The sequence below is a fragment of the Anneissia japonica genome, unplaced genomic scaffold (assembly GCF_011630105.1).
Source record: "Anneissia japonica isolate Jap-2015-1 unplaced genomic scaffold, ASM1163010v1 scaffold3040_len1308831_cov196, whole genome shotgun sequence".
Lineage (NCBI taxonomy): Eukaryota > Metazoa > Echinodermata > Crinoidea > Comatulida > Comatulidae > Anneissia > Anneissia japonica.
The window spans coordinates 497330-517549 of record NW_022718257.1 but is presented as its reverse complement, the minus strand read 5'-3'; the positions used below and the strand labels follow the sequence as shown (position 1 = coordinate 517549).

The following is a 20220-nucleotide window of genomic DNA, read 5'->3' as shown; positions in this document are numbered from 1 at the left end:
GATTTTTAGATATGAGAATGCGATTTCCGGGCACCTGAAGTCATTCTCAAATGAAATGTTCCACCACTGTGTTTACTCTTATGCACCCCCTTCCGCCAAATCCTGCATCCAGTATCCATAAGATCTATTAAACGATGATATGGTTAATAGAATGAAATTCCATAGCATTATTTTTGTTGTAAAATGCTTACATAATTTAAGTGATCTTGATGTTTTGGAATATCTTGTCATAATGCCCGATATCCAGAAACTCTCACCTTTAAACACAAGTATGGTAGAACTAATGCATTTAAAATATTCCTTGTTTGTGAACTTTCCACGAATTTGGGAACTTTAGAAGCGCTCTAATGCTTGTTATCAATAGCATTGAATTTTAGGATATCTCTTTGGTTTCTTTTATGTAATTTAGTTGGGAACGCCACTCGACAGTAAACAATTTTTTTAATTGTTTACTTTTGGTCACCTTCAGCAGCCATGATACTTTTGTGTAATTTTTGTTCTTTTTTTCCTGGAAATTGAATAAAATTTTTAAAAAGTAAATAAAATAATAAAAGGCGATAACTGTTGAGTGGTACTTCCTAAAAGAATACCGGTATTGAATCATTTTTAAGGTCATTTTCATTGAGATATGTAATAATTTGATATTAGACTTCCTTTTCAACAATTTTGGCTATGTGGCATACCACTGATATTCGTCTATAATTGTAAGGGCTTTACCTTTGTTTATGGGGGTAGTCAATGAGTTAGATAAGCATGCACATTTTTTTTTTCAATATCGCTAGTTACAAGTGTCGTAAAATTTAGTGTGTGAATACAATTTTGGGTTTTCCATTCTGTTGTGTCTCCTTTAATTGTGCTTGAAGTGTCTGTAATTCCTATATATTACTAAAATAATCTCTAAAATTTTTACAATCAAGATTTGGATGAATATTGTTTTAATTTTTGTTTATTCTTTTCATCCTACAAACAATTGGAATCGTGTTTATATTAGTTTACAACTGATAAAGAATAATTTTAGTTAGATTTTCAAATTTTACTCATTTGTTTCTAAGTGAATGATTATTAAAAGGTGTTTGTCAGATACAATGCCGTATTCAAACAGACGTGCGGGACAATATCAGGGTGGACCAACTTTACGCGTAAATTCAAACAATGTGGACCCATTTTACATAAAATTTTGAAAATTCTAGATCTATTTTCATAAATTTTACCCATTTTAAGCTAAATATGAGAAATCTGGACCCATTTTTCAAAAAGTGGACGAATTTATGTATAAAATTACATAATTTGGACCCATTTTTAAAAATGTGAACCCATTCTTTGTGGACACATTAGAAAAATTGTGGGACTGTCCCAACTGTCCCAATAACTGGCTACGGCATTGGTCAGATAAGTATTTTACATGATCACAGTCACATAATCTATGAAATCAGGTATGATCCATTTCATTTCTAGCTTAAGTAAATTGGTTAGTCTGATAAAAAACATCAATTCAAAAAATATTGCCAATGTGCTTCTCCTTTTGGTCTTAAGAAGTAGAAATTATTATTATTATTATGGTTAGTCCAACCAATAGCCGGCTCTTCAAATCTCTGAGAACATCTAAAAATTAAAAATTAAAAAAAAACAATCCAAAGATTGTCAAAATATTATAAAAATCGGAAGGACCCGGGAAGAAGAGCCCCTGCTTCAAAACCAATCCATCGGTGGTACACATCTTAGTTGACAAAGTCAATTCGCATGCGTGAAGTGTCTTTTTTAGTGATTGATTGAATAAATACCATTATATTGATATGAAATGAATAATATGTCTTTAAAATTATCAAATCAATGTCTGCCGCCACCAATAGCACAGCACAGATAAAAGGCAAAGCGGCAGTTAGTTTGATAGTTTCGCAACAGAGCTGCAATGGGAGGATGGATATACCGGGATGATTACTCCCTGATGAGACTAAATATTAAAAATTTTTAAGTTTTATTTTCATAGAAAAATATATTTTAATTTCGTATTTAATGTAAGGGTTCATAATCACGCAATTCAAGAAAATATTTGTTTTAAAAATAATTGTAGCAGAGTGAATATATTTATGGTGAATATGAATTCGATTCAGTGTTTTGATGATTATTTTGAAATTCTTTATACCGTAAAGCAGTGTATGCGCATGCGTCTTCCTTGTGTAGATTTTCTATTTCATCCAGACGTTTGTTCTCGAGAGAACGATTCGATTCATTCCCGTGAAATCGAAACAGCCGGTACAAAGAAGACTCCTATTTTTGTTAAAGGTTTCCTACGAATTGGTCACTCAATGTGTAAGCCATCAGAAGTAAGTAATCAATAGAATAGTATGTGGTTTTGCTTTAGTAGGTAATTATGCGACGAAAACTGTTGATTAGCGTTGAAACAGAGCTAATTAACATCGGTGCGTTACGGAACGCGAGTGTTGGCTAGGCCTAGCCTAGCCTGTCTTGTTAGTTACTAACATACCACCACACTGCAACCACTGTGTGTAACATCATTTCCGTGATGTTGGCTCTCTTATTTATTTTTTAAACTTTTAGATGCATTTGAATTTACTAAACGTATAATTACCGAATATAAAAGTAATATAGGCTTATGGTACGTGATTAGATACTGTAGTTATTTTTAAATCTTATCATAGATTTAATAATCAAAAGTCAAAATGAGGAAGTCACCAACAATGATGTCGATTTGCATGACCGTTATGGTAGAGCACTGGATAGATCCGGATTGTTTGCTGCTGCACCACCGGTGTTCGGTGAACCCACGAGTAGTGGGCGCGTCTGATGTTTGTTGCGGGACTGACTACCTCTTTGTTGTTTGAATTCTTGATAGTTATAAGTTATTATACTAGCTGACATCATCAGGTTTAGGCATTGAAGTCAAAAGCAATATATTTCCTGGTGTATACTAAACATAGCCTTTTTAATTTTTCACAATGTTTGGAAAGAAAAAATATTGACAACTAGGCCTAGGCTTATTCAAAGTCAAAAGGCCTACAGCAGTAGTTGTTTCCTCTGATTGTCAAATATTAGTGCCGTTATTCCGACTAAAATGTTGTTGCGATTTGTTGATAGCAAATGCAGTCACGTCCCAATAAAGTTGTTTCTATGCAAAAAGAAAATTTTCTTATCACCATACGATCAAGCAGTACTCGGGCAACACTACAGTATGCCTATGGCGGAATGTGATCGTAACTAACAAATTGCTTTACGTTTCTATTGTACATATTATGGCACTGTTTATATCGCGCAATAAAAGTAATTTTAATATAATAAATTAATAGTCACAATTAGTCAGCCAACAAGCCAAACCATACTTAGAGAACACCCATATGGTTTATAAATTCAAATTCACGAGAATAAAAAAGAAAAAAAAACCAATAGATCGGGACAGACTAATTAATGATTACTGCTTGACGTGACTATCCTTTGGCGATAATAAAGATTGATTTGTTCATAATAGAGGGATTTAGCGATGATTGTTTACAGGCGGTCACGTGACCTAACTTGGGTATACATGCAAAAACATTACAGTGCGATAGATAATGTTGTGGTTGTGAAAACAACCACCCACTGTTAACGTGAGAAGTAAATGGCTAAGAAAGGCAATACAATTTTTCAAAATAGTGTTTATTTACTTATCCTAGCATTCTCCTTGGATTGTATGCTTGGAATTTAAGTGATCCTTTATAAACCTTAGCTGGCCCTAACATCGCAGCATTGTTCGCGGGTCGAAGACTGTCATGCATACCTAACCATGCCATAGATGTGCTGGGGCCTAGGCTTAACATTTGTCAAAAAATATTTGCTGCCATTATCCTTTACAGCATTTGCAAAACATTAAGGCAAAATTCTGAAGTTAAATTTCCAATCAATTTGGTATAGTTTACTGGGAATTACTGTATGATCTTTACAGCAATAAACAAGGGACGGCCATGATAGAAATCTCCATGTACAGTAAACAACGCTGTGCCAGTGAATTGTTTAGTCAGTTAGGTCACATGACTCCCATCGATAAATCCCTCTATTGCAAAACATTGTAGTTAGGAAATTTAGTTGGTCGTTCACAAGACATAAATGGATGGATTGGTACATAGTGAAAGTATACCTGCACAATATTTTATTAATATATATTTTTTTGCTCATATCTGGAGTTTAATAGGATGAGTTTATGGAACTGTCAGTGTGATTTTTAAGGATGCTGTATAGGCTACAAGTGTTTCTTAAGCTGGTACATCTCACTCCATGGTATAACTGTTAGAAATTGATCAGACTTTTTTCTCTCTCTCAATTTGATCGGAAGTCTTGAATTTTCATGCATTTCAAATATTAACCCCACCCCAAAAAAAGCAAAAAAAAAAAAAAAGATTTTTTTTGTTGCTTTTTTGTAAGGAGTCATATCCACAACTTCAATATCTGGCCTGTATCTATTGCTCCCCCTCTCCATAAATGTACAGTAATGGGTTAACTGTAATCAACAATGTGCAAAACTATAAATTGCTCTGTAAAAGCTCTATAATCGTGGTTTTTGCATAGTAAACCACAACCTGATTAATCATGAAATTAAATTAAACTAAGTACCTAGTTCTTTGTTGAATTCTACTCTTTCTACTGTACAGTAAGTTCACATAGTGAAACATGGTTTTCTTCTGGTCTTTTCAGCTGGACTTGCTTGGTATACAAACAATAAAATGTCCCATGTTGGGGTTACAGTAGAGACAAAGCCCAAAAAATTATGGTTTTATTGAACTTGATTCAAAAACTGAAATTTCAAAATACCATTTTAATCTCTGTTAAGTTTCTCATTGGACTAATAAAACGTATCTGACCATCTTTTTTTATTTGAGGCAATCTACTGGTATATCTAATCCTTGCGTCACGATATCATACGCTCAAATCATATCTTCTACGTGCAAGATCATATTTGATGAGATTTACATGTAGGGGTTTTAAATGACATGATTTAACTTTTAATTTGGATGTAATTCAGGCTCTGTGCATTGTCTGTAACCTCCAAAATCACACACATTAACTTGTTTGTGACTTATTACCGTATACTGTAGTAGGATATTATTCAAAATTTTGCAGTGTATAGTACATTCTTGTCTATATTATACAAAGCATGCATATATGTGTCTTGATTTTTGGAGTAAAGCGAAATTCAAGTACGAAATACTGTAGCAATTAACTATCAGTACTACAAGGATGATTAACATTAAACATTAGATTACATATTTTTATTATTATTATTATTTATTCAATTTTACACAGGCAAATATATAATATATGCAACAGAATTGTGCATATACCACATTAAGCCAAAGTTACATGAAGAAAGTAGCTGAAGCTTGATTTGAAATAAGCCAAACAATTTCAATGAAAAAGAAAACATCTTGGTGCAAGGTTTTGTTATGATTCTTGTAATCATATTAAGTAATTAGTAGAGCTCCGCATAGTACACTATAGGAAAATAATTATACGAAGGTTAGATTTAATGCTAGAAAAAATTTTTGAATGCATTAAATCTAACCTGAGTATAATAATTTTCCGCTTGTGTATGATGCATGCTCTACTAATTGCTTTATAAGTCAATCGCCTGTCTTTTAATGTTAGTTTTTATAACCAACTGTGTTGTACCAGTCATCGGTTGCTATAGTGATATGATCAGTAAACTGTGTGCGTATTTATATTTTGTGCATATGCTAATTTGTGCTCCTGCAGTAGGCAGCGCCTACGTGTTAACTACACATCAGCAGTACTGTACAGATACGATGAATAACTAGGCTATTTTGTAATTTGTGTTGTGTTAGAACTTGTTTGTAATTTTTCACATTCGTCAAAGAACAATTTTCAAAGCATTCAAGAGAGAATACAGTCGCTGTCACTAACTTTTTGGTCGGTGCAGACAGGTAAAAATCATGGGAGGATTTCATAACTACAGTACGCTACGCTATACGTCCTAGGCTAGTAGTAGGAGGAGGCCTCGGCAGCTCTACATCTTCATTTCGTTCCTTGAGTCTTTAAAATATGTCTAGAATATTTCTATTAAACGTCCACTAACTAAAAAATTAGTGGACGGTAGGGAATAGGCAAATAACATTGGGAGTTTCAGTGATGACGATAAAGTAGCAAATTGTATAGTGATTTGACACCTTTGCAATGCTCTAAAAGTAATTTAATTATTACATACATATAGCCTCCTACACATCCTCTTTTTCCATTTCCTCATCCACTTCCACTACCCATACAAATTCTACAGTAATTTAAACCAAAGATGTCAGCACTTTGTCTTTAATGAATTAATGGCTAATTATTACACATGCAAATAAATTATTATAATATTAGGACTTAAAATAAGCTCTAATACAAGTTAATTTTATTGAGGTTTACAAAAACGATGGTCAAATATTAGACCATTAGACAAACAAACAAAATATTCAAATGTACTATAAGAGTGCCACACTTTTTAAGGTAGGTGCCAACTAAAAAAAAAAACCTGAAAATTTATTATACTAAATAGAAATATAAATGAAATAATCATGTTAATACAGTATTTTGTTATTATTTCCTGTAGATAACATGATCAGATTTACAGTTATTTGTTGATAGTGGAAGATGAGCTTCTAAACCACCAAGCCACAGACCTTCAATTTATTGTTTACTATTTAGTGAAAAATATTTTTGAGTGTTTGACCTTTTACAATCAAGTATGTAGGAGTAAAAATGTCTGCATTTCCTTGTTCTTTCTGTTTGATTTCTACAATAACAATGTTGAATTGGGATGTTTGGCTCTAAACTGTACTTTACAGTACAAGGAAATTAGAAAACCTCTTTGAGTTTAGTATAAAAATTGGAAACTAAAAAGAAATTCAAAACTGATATATTAATACCAATATTGTGTTCAAATTTGAATTTAATTCTCATTACAGTAATTAAGAGAATACAGGATAACACATTTCATTTGGAATTGGCATTATATAAATCAGTTATTTTTATTACTTATGATTAAAAAGGTAGGTAAATAACATATAGCTTACAGCGTTATTATGCTGAATTACGTATGGGTGTGGTCTGTTGTGACTATTGTAGCAGCAGCTGTGGAGAGGCGCGCTTAGTAAACATATTTCCACACCGAATTATTATACAGTAGCAGTTATCACAATAGTATGTTACAAATAAAAAGTCTCATTAATAATTAACAAGAGATATCAAACTGAAACTGAATCTGATTGTTGATTTGAAATCAGTGCTATACATTTGTACTGAAGTATGGATGGTGGTGGAGGTGGGTGGGACCCAGCCAGTCTGAAGTTAATTTCATGGTCCTCCACCCACCCTTATAATTAACCCAGATTTCCATCCTTAAAATCCACTCATATTATTTAAAGTAACCAAAGCTATCATCTACCCATCCTTAGTTTTCTGCAGCTACGACCCTGGCAGTATTATTATTACAATAAGAATAATACAGTTAGTATAACAACAATAATATTTTAATAGGTTACTGTTGAAATGGTGTGAAAATACACCTGTAAACAGGTACTGTTAGTCACTAAATTTAAATTCAAGCAGATTAATTCCAAAAATTATAAAAACTAAATGCAATATTTAAATTGAGGTTATTGTATTTGCTGTTGAAGGGGTGTTTTTTTTTTTAATAGCTTTTATTAGTTTATTGAAAAACAAACAGATAAATGCTTGACAGAAAGGCAGCGTCTGCCTTATGAATTGTTGTGCAATGGCAGAGTATGACTTACATCATTGAACTCATCAGGTTGTTATGATGTAATGATGCGGTCATTCCCTGTTGAACCAATCATTATTGATCGAGTCGTGCAGCTCTACAATTATTCTTATGAAAAGCGTTGAAGCAAACTTGTGTGATTGAGCAACTGTTGTGTAATTAACTGTCCTTTGCACAACTAACATATATGGATACTCAGTAGTACAGCTCATTTCATAATTTTGTTGAATTAAAAAACTAGTCTAAAAATATGATATCAGCTGCTTTAGTCTTAAACAACTCCTCCATCGCAAGTGTAATTCAAAGAATATTCGTAAATCAGTTCTTTCTTGCAGATTATATAATTGTAAAGGTAAGACGAGTACAGATACTGTGTCTGTAAACATTAATCGTAAAACTGTTAGTGTTACAATTGAAAATTCATTTTAAGTATTCAATTTTTTTGAGCATCTACTGTACAGTATATAGTAGTTTTCAAGAGTTGCTATTTAAATATTGTATCTTAAAAACAGGGATTTTTTCTTAAGTACAGTATGCAAGTTTATGAATGGTAAAATATTATATTTATTAATCAAAATTATTTTAGATTTTGAGCAACCAGTATACTGTAGGCCTACCGCTCTCCCTCTGCTGGGAGGTGTAACAAGTATTAAAACCAGCAACAGTAAGTGAAAGAATGTTATTAGATGCCGAACATATTTTTTTCTATTTGTCATGCAAGGCATTAACCACTTGAAGCATGGGCCAGGAATACTGCAAAGCAGTTACACAGTACACTTTGTTTCATAGTATCCACTTTTTCCTTATTCATTGAATAAGAAAGTAATTCAGTGTATTTATCAAAATACAGTACAAAGTACAAGTATGTTTGGATAAAAAGGTTATTACACAAAATCATCAATTGACAATCTTTTTATAATTTAACAAACTTATTATTATACTTACCTGTATTATGTTTTACAGTACTGTACTTTTGATTTGGTATGTATTTTAGTTTTGCTGTAGTATCCTTTGTACTTTGTACTTTGCTTTGTTGAATTCCTTTCATTGATTGGTAAACTGGACATACAGTACTATCCATTAAGAAGTGTTCCGCTGATGAAAAAAGTACAGTATACTTTTTTATTGACTTTCAGTAGTCGGTATCACAATCGAAAAACAAGTGCACCCTGTATTTTTTAGGATAGTATAATATATATTCCAAGTATCGAAATGCACGCCATCGTGTCGGGATTCAATATTTCGACATTAGTTATGTCATCATCAAGTGTATCTGTATCTTATCTGTATTTTTTACTTTAGGCAATTATATGGGTTTAAGGAAATGTTTTTATTAATTCTTTGCATTTTTTCCAATTCAAAAGCCGTCTTTGACCCATGAAATTATTTAATTATGGTTGGTAGTAAACATAACTGATGGACCAAATTGAAAATAGTTTCATACAGGAAACAATTTATATTTTGCTTAACACCATACGCTTCACTTGAATGTCTGCCATAGGTGTTAGTTTATGGAGCAATTGAGAAGTGTAGAAGGCACAGCCCATAGTGGCCTCTGCTTACTCAAGAATGGTATTCAAAATATGTATGCTATATTCTGTATGATAACAACAACACTTGCAGTAACTAACTGTAGAAGATAATGATTAGAAATTAGGGAGTGCGTTTAAGCAGCGGATGTTTTGCCAGCACAGTTCAGCACGCTTGGATTAATTATTGTCTATAGTAAATTGTAATAATTATTTTAATAGTAAGTATCAATGTTTTTTTTTTGTTGAATTGTAGAATATGGTTAGACTTTTAAGAAATATACAACTAAGTCTTGTTTTCCTTCTACATTCATACCAACTGTATGTTTTAAGTATGACAGTGTCCATGAAAATTAATTTTGTTTTTATGTACTGTAATTTGTTTATGTTTGAAATAAATGAGGCATGTTGTGGCAAAATGGATAAGTTGTAGCAAAAATTGAAATTAAAGTTATTGGTACTTTCAGATACCTGATTATGTGATCTTTAAAATGAGGGGTCATTCATTGAAATTGGACATTTCAAGCTACAGTTATTGGAAAGTGAAAATACAGTACTCTTAGAGGCTAGATAAACATGATTTTGAGTAATTGCCTTTCAAAGTTCTTTAATAGAATAATCTATCAAAATAACATTAGATAAACAATTTGTTGACCACTTCCAGAACTAATACTTTGGGACATTATTAATAAGACATTAAACTGTTGATCTACAGTGAAAAACAAATTTGGATTTTTAGGCTATTTTTTGAGCTCCCATATTTTAAAGCTCATTTACTCAATACTGGCCTGTGCGACAACTTAACCATTTCGCCACAACATGCCTCAAATTGTAAAGAATTAATAATTTTTAGTGTTGGATAAAATTTGTTTATATTTGATTATTTTTTATGTGTGTGTAAACTACTGTAGGTTCATGTTTGCTTGATGTGAAAGCTACTGTACTGTAAGTGCACTATCATAAAAGGAAGTTAAATAAATAAATTTGATTATAAAATTTAGCCAGGTTATTTAGTGTCAGTACGACTTTATAGGAATTTGAGTACTAGTATTCAAAAACTCCCTGTTTTTTTGTGATCAAAATTTCAAGAAAAATTATATTAACTTAATATGTGATTTTAAAAATAAAAGCCAGTGTCCTTGCTCCTCTGCAATAATTCAAACAATATACCTGTATTTCATTTCTCAGAAAAATCAATTCTCGGAAGAATTATATCATTGTATATTAGCATTCCCATGGGTATTATAACAGTAGAAGTCAGTGGGTGTACAATTGATTGAGGCAGTCATAGTGCATGTTGCTATGCATAGCCAAGTTTATTGTGTAGGATAACAGTATTTGATAGTAAAGATAGTAGTATTCATATCTGTAGTGATAAAAGGCATGAATGCAAAATGAGTTGAGAACTCAAAAGCAAGGCATTAGCTGCAGACTTGTAATAAAAATGTATAGAAATGGTTGCAGTGACATGACATGGATAGTTAATTTGTTCTTGAAATAATAAGTCCTGATGAGTGACAATTTTGACTAACAAATTGATAGTAAAAAACTATACTGTACCAGCATATGCCATCTTCACTATGTGATAAAAGTGTTTGTAGAATATTGACACGACTTGGTGAAACACTGTACATACACTTAGGTCCATTGACTACTGTTCTATATTATATGAAACTGGCTATTGTATTTACCCCCTTCTACAGTATTTTGTTACAGTTGTTACAGTACAGTACTTGGCTATAATAGAAATACTGTACAATACATGATACCAAATTGTTTGGATAGGGTTCAAGTTTTGGCCATGGATATTGCTTTGAATATTTCATTTATTCTTTCTTTCATTGATTGTTGGGTAGGGTGTTTACAGTATGTGGTCTAATAATACTTTGTGTACAGTATATTATCAATGCTGTTGCTATAATTATTGTATTGATTGATTCATTAATAAATTTTAATAAAATGTTCTTGTTTATTTTTGTTCTTCATCAGTACTGTCAAAGCTGTGCTCATTGCTTTATGGCGATCGTTGTAGAGGCTGGAGAATATTGCCAAAGCCAGCACGAGTGACTAGCTAAACAAGACCCTCCTGGTTGAGCTTGCTGTCCACACATCAAGCTCAACGTTCCATCTCGAATCCATTCGTTATTGCTGTGAAGAATTTTTATTCCAAACTGGGCCTGGTGCAAAAACAGAACCATCTCGGATGGGTTAAGCCAAGTCTGACGAACAATCCGTGCAAGTAGATTTGCGTGCACTCTGGTGCGTCTCCTACCTCACTTGAATTTTCAAGGACCCCCTTAACTGGCATTCCTGCCTTCGTTGTCTGGATAGTCCCTTAACAGTTACAGCACCCTATCAATGCGGTATCACGATAACACAATGGCGAGTAGTAATAAGCCACCGCCTGCTGAGATTGAGTACAAGAATATGAAGTTCTTGATCGTCAACAACCCTGACAAACACACAGTTGAAAGCTTCATACAAGTAAGTATATTCTTTTGATAACTTCCTTGTTTATATATTTCGAACCCAATCTGTAAGCACCTAGGTCATCACAATTTTGAATATCTTATTCATTGTAGACAACATTGACGACAACACTGCCAACAACAAATATTCCTTGATTCACCCTCTATCTCCGATCACTGACTCCTTCGTCAGTCTAGTTCATGTTTTACATATTTCAGTAGACCAATTACATACATATCAACTGTCACACATTGTAAAATTTATTTCTCATCAATGACATTTTAAGATCTTAATGATGTTACATAAATTATCATTGAGATCTGTTGTAAATTGTACTTTGGTCTATTTTATGTTGATCTGTTCCAGTGATAATAACAAAAGTCTTTATAGTGGTATTAAATTCAAACAAGAAAATTATAATTGAGGGATCCCATCCCAAAACAAGCATACTGTTGCTCAATGTTGAATTGACTAATTAGCATAAGAATTGTACAGTATTGTGCTGTATGCTTTATTAATACAGAGAAGGCGCTATATTGGTACTTATAACTTTGCCAATAGTAAGTCAATTTCAGTAAATTACCATCATTTAAAGCTTACCTGTATAATGTGTAGAATAAAGAAAAGTTAATTTTTATTTGTTGCTGGTATTAGGGAAGGCAAACCTCCATTATATTCGAAGAAATATATAGAAAAATAGTTATGGTCACTTATTTTACAGTAATTGGAAATAAATGTTCCAAATTGCTATTTACCAACTGCAAATAAAAGCTACATCATCATTGTATTTGTAATATAGTGTAAGTGTAAAATTGCTGGTGAAATATTTGTTCTTAACCTTGATAAAAGTACAGTACGAAAGAAAGTGCATTGCTATTGTATTATATTTAACCAGTCAATTTTTTTTGTGTGTTGATATGTGAATAATAAATATTTGATGTATGTTTGAAAGCTAAAATATGTCGCAAAGTTAATTTTGGTATTTAGGTTTTGTTTCTTGACAGAGCAGAACTGAAAGTTGTTACAGTACTGAAAATTATGTAAATTTATAAAAATTGCCTTTTATGATAATAATGCTTGAGTACGAAATGAAGTAATACTGTAGTTCATATTTTGGTGTATCAGTACATTTTTAAAAGGTTTCTTTAATCTTGTGACATGATCAGGGTAACCATCTTGTTTGCCTTCAGGAATCCAACTAGCACACATACTGTATATTACTTGTGGGGATCAATATGCCTTTTAGGCTACAGTAGTACTGTATAAGAGACAAACATTAGCTGAAGCAAAAATCAAATTGCAATCAAAAATCATTTAAGTAAAAAAAGAAATATTCCATTAAATCATAGATTAACTACTCTCTTGGGCAAAATTATTGGGTTTAATTTCCTAGAATGAAAATCTCTTAGTCACGTAGTGACTTATGTTGTGCTTGTTGACCATGATGTTGTTTACCATAAAACTGTTAGGTTTATATTTTTGCAATTTCATTTTCATCAAAAGTTGAATGACTCTTTAATTATAAGGAAATTATTTATATAACTTATATAAATATTTGAGTTGAGATACATAGTTAGTCTACACCAATTTAGTAAAAATATTTTTGTTCTTCTTTTTTTCTGTTGTTTATGTTTTATGTAAAAAATTGAGTTTTGGATCATTATTGGCTGTGTAAACAACTTATGTAATTTTTTAGTTGGTGGTTTGTTGTTTAGAAGCAAGCTAAACCACCATTCACATTATTAGGTCGTATAGCATTTCGATTGAATGAACCTATTTAGAAGTTCATTCGCTCCATTGTTTGTGTATTGTTTTCTTAGAAATGTTTTTGACATTGTGCCCTGCATTGTATATTACAGGAACTGAAGAATAGAGGCATTAAGTATGTTGTTCGTGTATGTGAGCCTACATACGATGCTAATAAGCTGGCTAAGGAAGGCATTCAAGTACTTGTGAGTTATTTTTTATTTATCTTTAAATCACTTTAATGTGACACAAAATGCTCTGTATTGCGCAAGTCTCTCTATGAGAGTGGAATTGCTTTTGGTCGTGAAAGAAAATCCTGCTACTGTCAAGGAATTGAACCCAAGACCAATCATAACAACCAAGATATTCAACCCCACTAAAAGTGTACTATCATTATCTGGGGTGAAAAATTTATCTTTTGTTTTTTATCTTAAGGTATGTTTGAAGTCTATGTTGTTAGAGCCATAAAGGACAATGACCCACTTTTATTACCAGTGACTTTTCAAAGTTCACCACCCAGCAGAAAATCATAACTGAATTTCTGCATGTTATCCTTGTACTGGTAGTAAAAAAAAAAAAAAAAATATATTGATGTCGCTATCAAATTATGTTCTTTATTTGTTTAGGATTTGCCTTTTGATGATGGCGGCCCTCCCACCACCGACATCATCGGCCAGTGGTTTGATCTTCTGAGGAGCAATTTTGCTGAGATACCTGGTTGTTGTATTGCTGTGCATTGTGTTGCTGGCCTAGGTCGAGCTCCTGTTTTAGTAGCCTTGGCCCTGATGGAGGCAGGCATGTCCTATTCTGATGCTGTACAGCTAATTCGCCAGTGAGTTTTGACATCTTTTTTCTTAATTAAAAAAAAAAAAATTGTATATAAAGGCGGGTTGGACATAAAATTAGGATGTCAATTGAATAAATTATCCATAAGGGCTTGCGACAAACTTGAATGGAAAAGGAGGTAGCAAAATTATTCCAAACATATGTCCATAGCAAGTCAGGATCCAGAGGGAACAAAAATCTCTTATGTTCTAAAACAAATTTTTTAAGACACAAAAAGGGTGTTAGACTGAAAACTTTGGCCAGTTAATTAGGTACAGATTTTTTAATACAGAGTTTAAAAAAGTTTTAAAAAAATCAGTTCTACAACATATAAAAAAAATGTTTTCTTCCAGAGCCTGGCTTTAATAACATAGTTTGTTTATCATTAAGTCTTTCTTATGAAAAAAAAAATAATTTGTATAATATCATAAAGGGAGTAGGAAAGTACTAGTTAAAGCTCTCTTGAGTACAATGCTTAATATGAAGACGATCCCTGATAGTGGGTCATTATTGTAGCTTTTATAGCTATCTTATTAAATACAACCGCATGTATTTCCTTTTACTATATGTTCTGCCAATACCTCAGTATTCAGTTTATCTATGCAATTCCATTTTTTAATATGAAAATATGCTAATTACAAGCATTATTAAATTATCTAAAGGAAAATATCTAAAGAATGTTTTTTAACCTTTATTCATCTTAGATCGCATAATTATTTTAAGCGTATTAAACACATTTATATTTTGATACAATATCATTCTACTTATTGTATCAAAATATAAACACATTTATATTTTGATACAATAAGTAGAATGATATTTTACTGTTTTGAAATTAGATTGTTTTATATATAAAAACTTCCTGCTATTTTAATTGCATATGCGAGGAAGTAATAATATAAAATACAAAATGGTATGTAACATTTCCGTATTCAATATGCTATAACTTGTATATTTAAAGCATTTTTTTTTCTCGTTGACAATAAAAATATATAATATATAAAGCGAATTACACCTCAAAATTTAAGTTAATTTTTAAAACATATTATGAATTATGTTCTAAAAAGAAACTAGTAACTCTTTAAACCATGGGTTACGAATCAGTCAGTATTTTGCCTACAATACTAAATTATGCAGATACTCCAAATGAAATGAATTTTCTTCGTTTCCATAGTAAAATAAACTAGATGAAATTACTATAGCAACAATTAGCATATAGTACAGGCTAAGGTAGAATTCCAGGAAGACAAATTGAATTATTGTATTTCAAGAAAATGTGTTTTATTACGGTCGTAGAATTCTAAATTGGCAATGATTACAAAATGTTATCTATCGATTGACGTAAGCAGTTTGTGACCGAGTGGCTAAGTACCTTATGCTTATCAGATACCATCACTAACCTCAAGGACAACAGGTTGAGAATTTCTCATTAAAAATGCGTACTGAAATAATGACCTTTTGCTGGTCCACAGGAAACGGCGTGGTGCTATCAATGCCAGACAGCTCGACTTCCTGGAGAAGTATCGTTCAAAGAAACGACTAAAGATGAACGGGGAGAAATGCTGTATCCAGTGAAAGGATTTACCAGCCTCCTCCACCAATTCACCACATGAAGATTTAAGTGTTTATACACTAATAGAAAATAGGTCCTCCACTAATTTGTTTGTGTTCTGTCTGCTATTTATTATAACCTGTGGATTCTTTTCTATGTATGGAAGGAATGTTACTTTTTTTAAATTACCTTCGGTATTATGCCATTTTCTATGCCGAAGAATATAATAATAATTATAATAATAATTTAGTAGTAAAAAACAATTACAATACTGTTAAGTTTCTAGATGAATTTTATGAATTGAGGGTTTGAAGTCGTATTGATAACAAATGTTAGAACGCAGGGGAGATGCTTGGAAGTATTTTAATTGTTTTGAAAAGTGGGTGTGAAATGTGCGTCAGTTATCAGTGTGGCTGTAATGGTTTGTTGAGATGAAACACTAACAGTAGCATCTCTCTTCTCAATGGTTCTATTATTATCCTGGTGCATTGTTTTGCCATCGTTTCACTTTAATGTGAGATACTACAATCGTCAATGATTACGAAAGTTTGAGAGGAATTAATAATAAGTAACATTTGAGCAATAAAATTGGCACTTATCATTAATGTTATAATGCATAGCATTTATAAAGTCATTATTGTGTTGAGTTTAGGTCAAGGACTCTGCTTAAGAATTTGGGAACTATTTTAAATATTGCCAACCTCCTTAATCGTTTTCTTGGAATAATTCATTGGGGGTTAAAAACCTGTACAACAATTTAATACTGTATTAAAATTTTTAATTGTCAAATATTTTATTTTCTAGACAGTTTATCATAGTACCACTTTTATTTTTTAATGATTATTAATGAATGAATTTCGGCTCTGAGCCAATATTAATATATCTTTGAGTGTCAAATTGCGATGATCAACTTGTAGTCCCTAGTAAGAAAGGTAGTGTGTCTACCTTGAAAAATTTGTTATCATTAATGATCAACGACAATGAAATCTAAATATTTTGTTTGTGATTTTTAATTGAAACCAATACCAATGATGATAATTTAAAGTTTCATATTCAAGTATTTTTGTGCCATGCTTTTACCAACAAAGCCTATATTTAAGTATGCAGAATCAATTTGAATCAGTCGAGCATAATTTTTATGAAAGATTGTTATACCAGTAACAGTAAGTCCTTTTTCTAGGAGTTTAATGTCTGTAAATTTGAAGTGAAATTGGAAAAATGGTGAATTTAAAAAAACGTGATGCCAAATCAAGTGGTACTCTGATGTTGAAAGCCTTGAGTCAGCGATGTTGAGTGATTCCATGGTAATAATGATATCCAAATGAATTTTGACACAGCATCATTCGTAATGTTTCAATGTGCTGATGATTACTGGAGCGAGAATTGCACAAGTACATGCCTTCAATAACGCGTTATTTTTTTAACAGTCAAAATGTTGCTTTCTCCACAGAATCAACTAGATTTAGAGATATGTGTCTGTTGTTAAATACTGTAAACCTGCATTTTATTCCTAGTTACAATGATTATATAAATTCTACTTCCCTTAAATTCTAATATTTATCCATGGATTTTTGTAGTATGAATTATCGATTGAGAAAGTATGGGATTGAAAATACAAAGCACTGTGGCCTGTTGTTTGTACTTTATTGTTAGCTGTGTAGTAGATGATTGCTGTTGTGAATGAAGCACTATAGAAAGATGGTCTACAATTAGCTAGAGATAATTTTTCTAAAAAGAAGATTGAACCGCTAACAATACTATAGCTAGTGTTCTGTTGGCAGTACAGGGAAATAAACCATACCAAATTGATTGCTATTTATAATAGCATTAAAAATTATAGTACCTAATCTCATCTGAAGGTGAGGTGCAAGTGGGTGGGTGTCAATTATGAGGTACTGTTAAAAAGCTTTAAGGAAACATTTTAATGTGTTCCATCAGCTACATAGGTGCATTAACAGTTAACACAGTATGTGTGGCATGTATACCATTATATTAGGTTTTAATGATATGTCCGAGAATTGAAGTGGCAAATAATAAGCTACTATCTTTAAACAATGCCAAATTGATCTCTTGAGTAGAAAATACATCTGTATCTGAAACACTGACAAACCCTCAAGGTGGAATGGTTGGCACATGCAGTTCTTACTAAAAGGTATTATGTCTCTGCCCTTATTACAGGGGGAGGGGAATGCACTGACATTGATATTGTTATTATACCAAGGACTCATATTTACCCACATGGTGCCATTTTAATGTTGAAATACTGTACTGTATAAGAGTTGGTTGTGAGTTGTAATACCACCAAAGTTATTAGAGCGTAGACCAACAAGCTGTATAATTTTTTTTTTATACAGTGCTCTACTCCCACAAATTTGTGCCTTCGATAATATTTTCTCGGTATATTTACCGCAGCCTGATATTGCCATAAGCACATCATTTTCTAATTACTCGTCCACTCTAAACTGCTTCTAAATAAAAAAGGACATTTCTCGTTTTGGTTGCTTGGAAGTTTCTGAAGTGACCCACCACAGTAACCGCCACCAATGGAGTACTTTTTAAAAATAATCCTTGAAAGTATTTTGGGTGTTATTTTTTTATTGTCTTAGTGTCGTCGTCATCTGGTAATGTCATCTTTGACTAAATGAACAATGGAAAAATTATTCCAACACGTTTTAATGTTTGAACAATAACACAATTGTGCTGGTTTTTTATTGACTAGTCACGCAGTAACACAGTGAATCTTTTTCTTTGTTACTAAGTGTTTATTATTGAAATATTAATCTATATAATTTTCCTTTTTATTTCTCAATGTACTGTATGTATCTTTAATAAGGGAATAAATTCATTTTGAGAGTGCAAACTGTAGTTTTGTTTGTTTTTTTTTAAATAAAAGTTTATACCGTAATCATTTTATAAGTGAGCCTTTAAACCAAGGCATAAAAATCAGTCGGAGGGCCAAAGTGAATTTTTGATTTTAACACTTGCAAAAACCTTAAAGCGCTGCTTTTACACCACTTTATGTTACTTTTTACATAGGATCGGTGTCGGCCTGTAAACAACAAGGTGTTTTCTAGCCAGTGTTGCCTGGCAAGGCTGCACACAGGGTTTTTAATTCATTTTCGCTGGCTGCAAAAAAATTGATGTCGGGCTGCACTTCCCCACCTGTGATTTAAACATACTGAACACTCATCAACAACTACGAAAATCCTTAAAATATCTGTCGGTATATTTGTTGAATGATGTAAACAAGCGGCGACTAGGTAGTCATGAACCACGCCCGTAGGCAATTCCAGCACAATGATCTGTGACTTCTGGGTTATTCTCTTACTTTTACAATTTAACAGGTTTACACACAGTGGTAGGGCTCAATTACACTGATGAACCAATGGCCATTGTTCTCGAATTGTACTGAGCATAACACTTAGTAAAACTTTTCGGAATGACTTACGGTAAAATGGCCCAAAATTAATTAAATTGGAAATTGTAAGATCCCCTGATGTCCTAGAGCCATAACTGTATACAGAGGATTGGAGCACTATTATTACTTGTCTTAATTTTCAGTTGTAAGGTAATGGGCATAGGTGGCTCCAGAAATTTTCCGACAAGGGGTCCCACATGTCCCACGTAGGGGTCCCAACCAAGCAGTGGCGTAGAAAAATTTTTTTCATTGGGGGGGATGATTAGCGTGTTAGCCAGTGTAGTAACAGGCGCGGGGGTTAGCCAGTGTCGTAACAGGCTCCCTTGACGGTTTTTACTGGGCTGCCCAAGCCATCGTACCGGGCTGGGTAATAAGAGAAAAGAAAGAGGGGAGGGAAAGAGGAAGAAGAGGAAAGAAAAGAAAAGGAAAGAAAAAGAGAAGAGAAAAATAAAGACAAGAATAAAAAGGAAGATATCATAATGACCAGACTCACAACACCCTGCAACCCCTTCTCCACTTCAAAAACTGTCATAACTCCTTTGATCTATGCTGCCCGATGGTGTAACCACTGGGGGATAAGGGGAAAATATCTATCTTTGAAAAATCTTCCCCACCCCTTTATAAATGCCCTTTCATCCCCTGAAAGTGCCTAAAAACCTCAAATTTCGCACGCATTCTTGTTAAGCCCAATGGCCCAATTTCCACATTGGGCCATGCACATTTTAGGGAGTTTTGATCAATTCCAACGAAATTAGAATTAAAAACACCGGGGGACAAGGGGAAAATATCCATCTTTGGAAAATCTTTCCCCACCCTTTGACAAATGCATCCTCTGAAAGTGCCTAAAATTCTCAAATGCGCGCATTTCTTGTTACGGTAGGCCAATTTCCTCTATAAATTGCACATTTTAGGGAGT

The 20220-nt window shown here is 32.7% G+C and overlaps 1 protein-coding gene across 3 annotated transcripts; it reads left to right on the top strand.

Annotated features, from left to right (window-relative positions):
* Nucleotides 1-2180: 2180 nt before the first annotated feature.
* Nucleotides 2181-18746, top strand: LOC117110471 (protein tyrosine phosphatase type IVA 1-like). 3 transcript variants are annotated; one of them, XM_033253184.1, is made up of 5 exons: nt 2181-2324; nt 11284-11778; nt 13623-13715; nt 14136-14341; nt 15807-18746. In XM_033253184.1, exons 2-5 carry the CDS (start codon nt 11653-11655, stop codon nt 15907-15909), a joined length of 528 nt encoding a protein of 175 aa, XP_033109075.1. In that variant the 5' UTR covers nt 2181-2324; nt 11284-11652; the 3' UTR covers nt 15910-18746. The 3 variants fall into 3 exon arrangements, with proteins under 3 accessions (XP_033109075.1, XP_033109079.1, XP_033109076.1); XM_033253185.1 differs by lacking the exon at nt 2181-2324 and adding an exon at nt 9371-9515; XM_033253188.1 differs by lacking the exon at nt 15807-18746 and having other exon boundaries at nt 14136-14345.
* Nucleotides 18747-20220: the final 1474 nt, after the last annotated feature.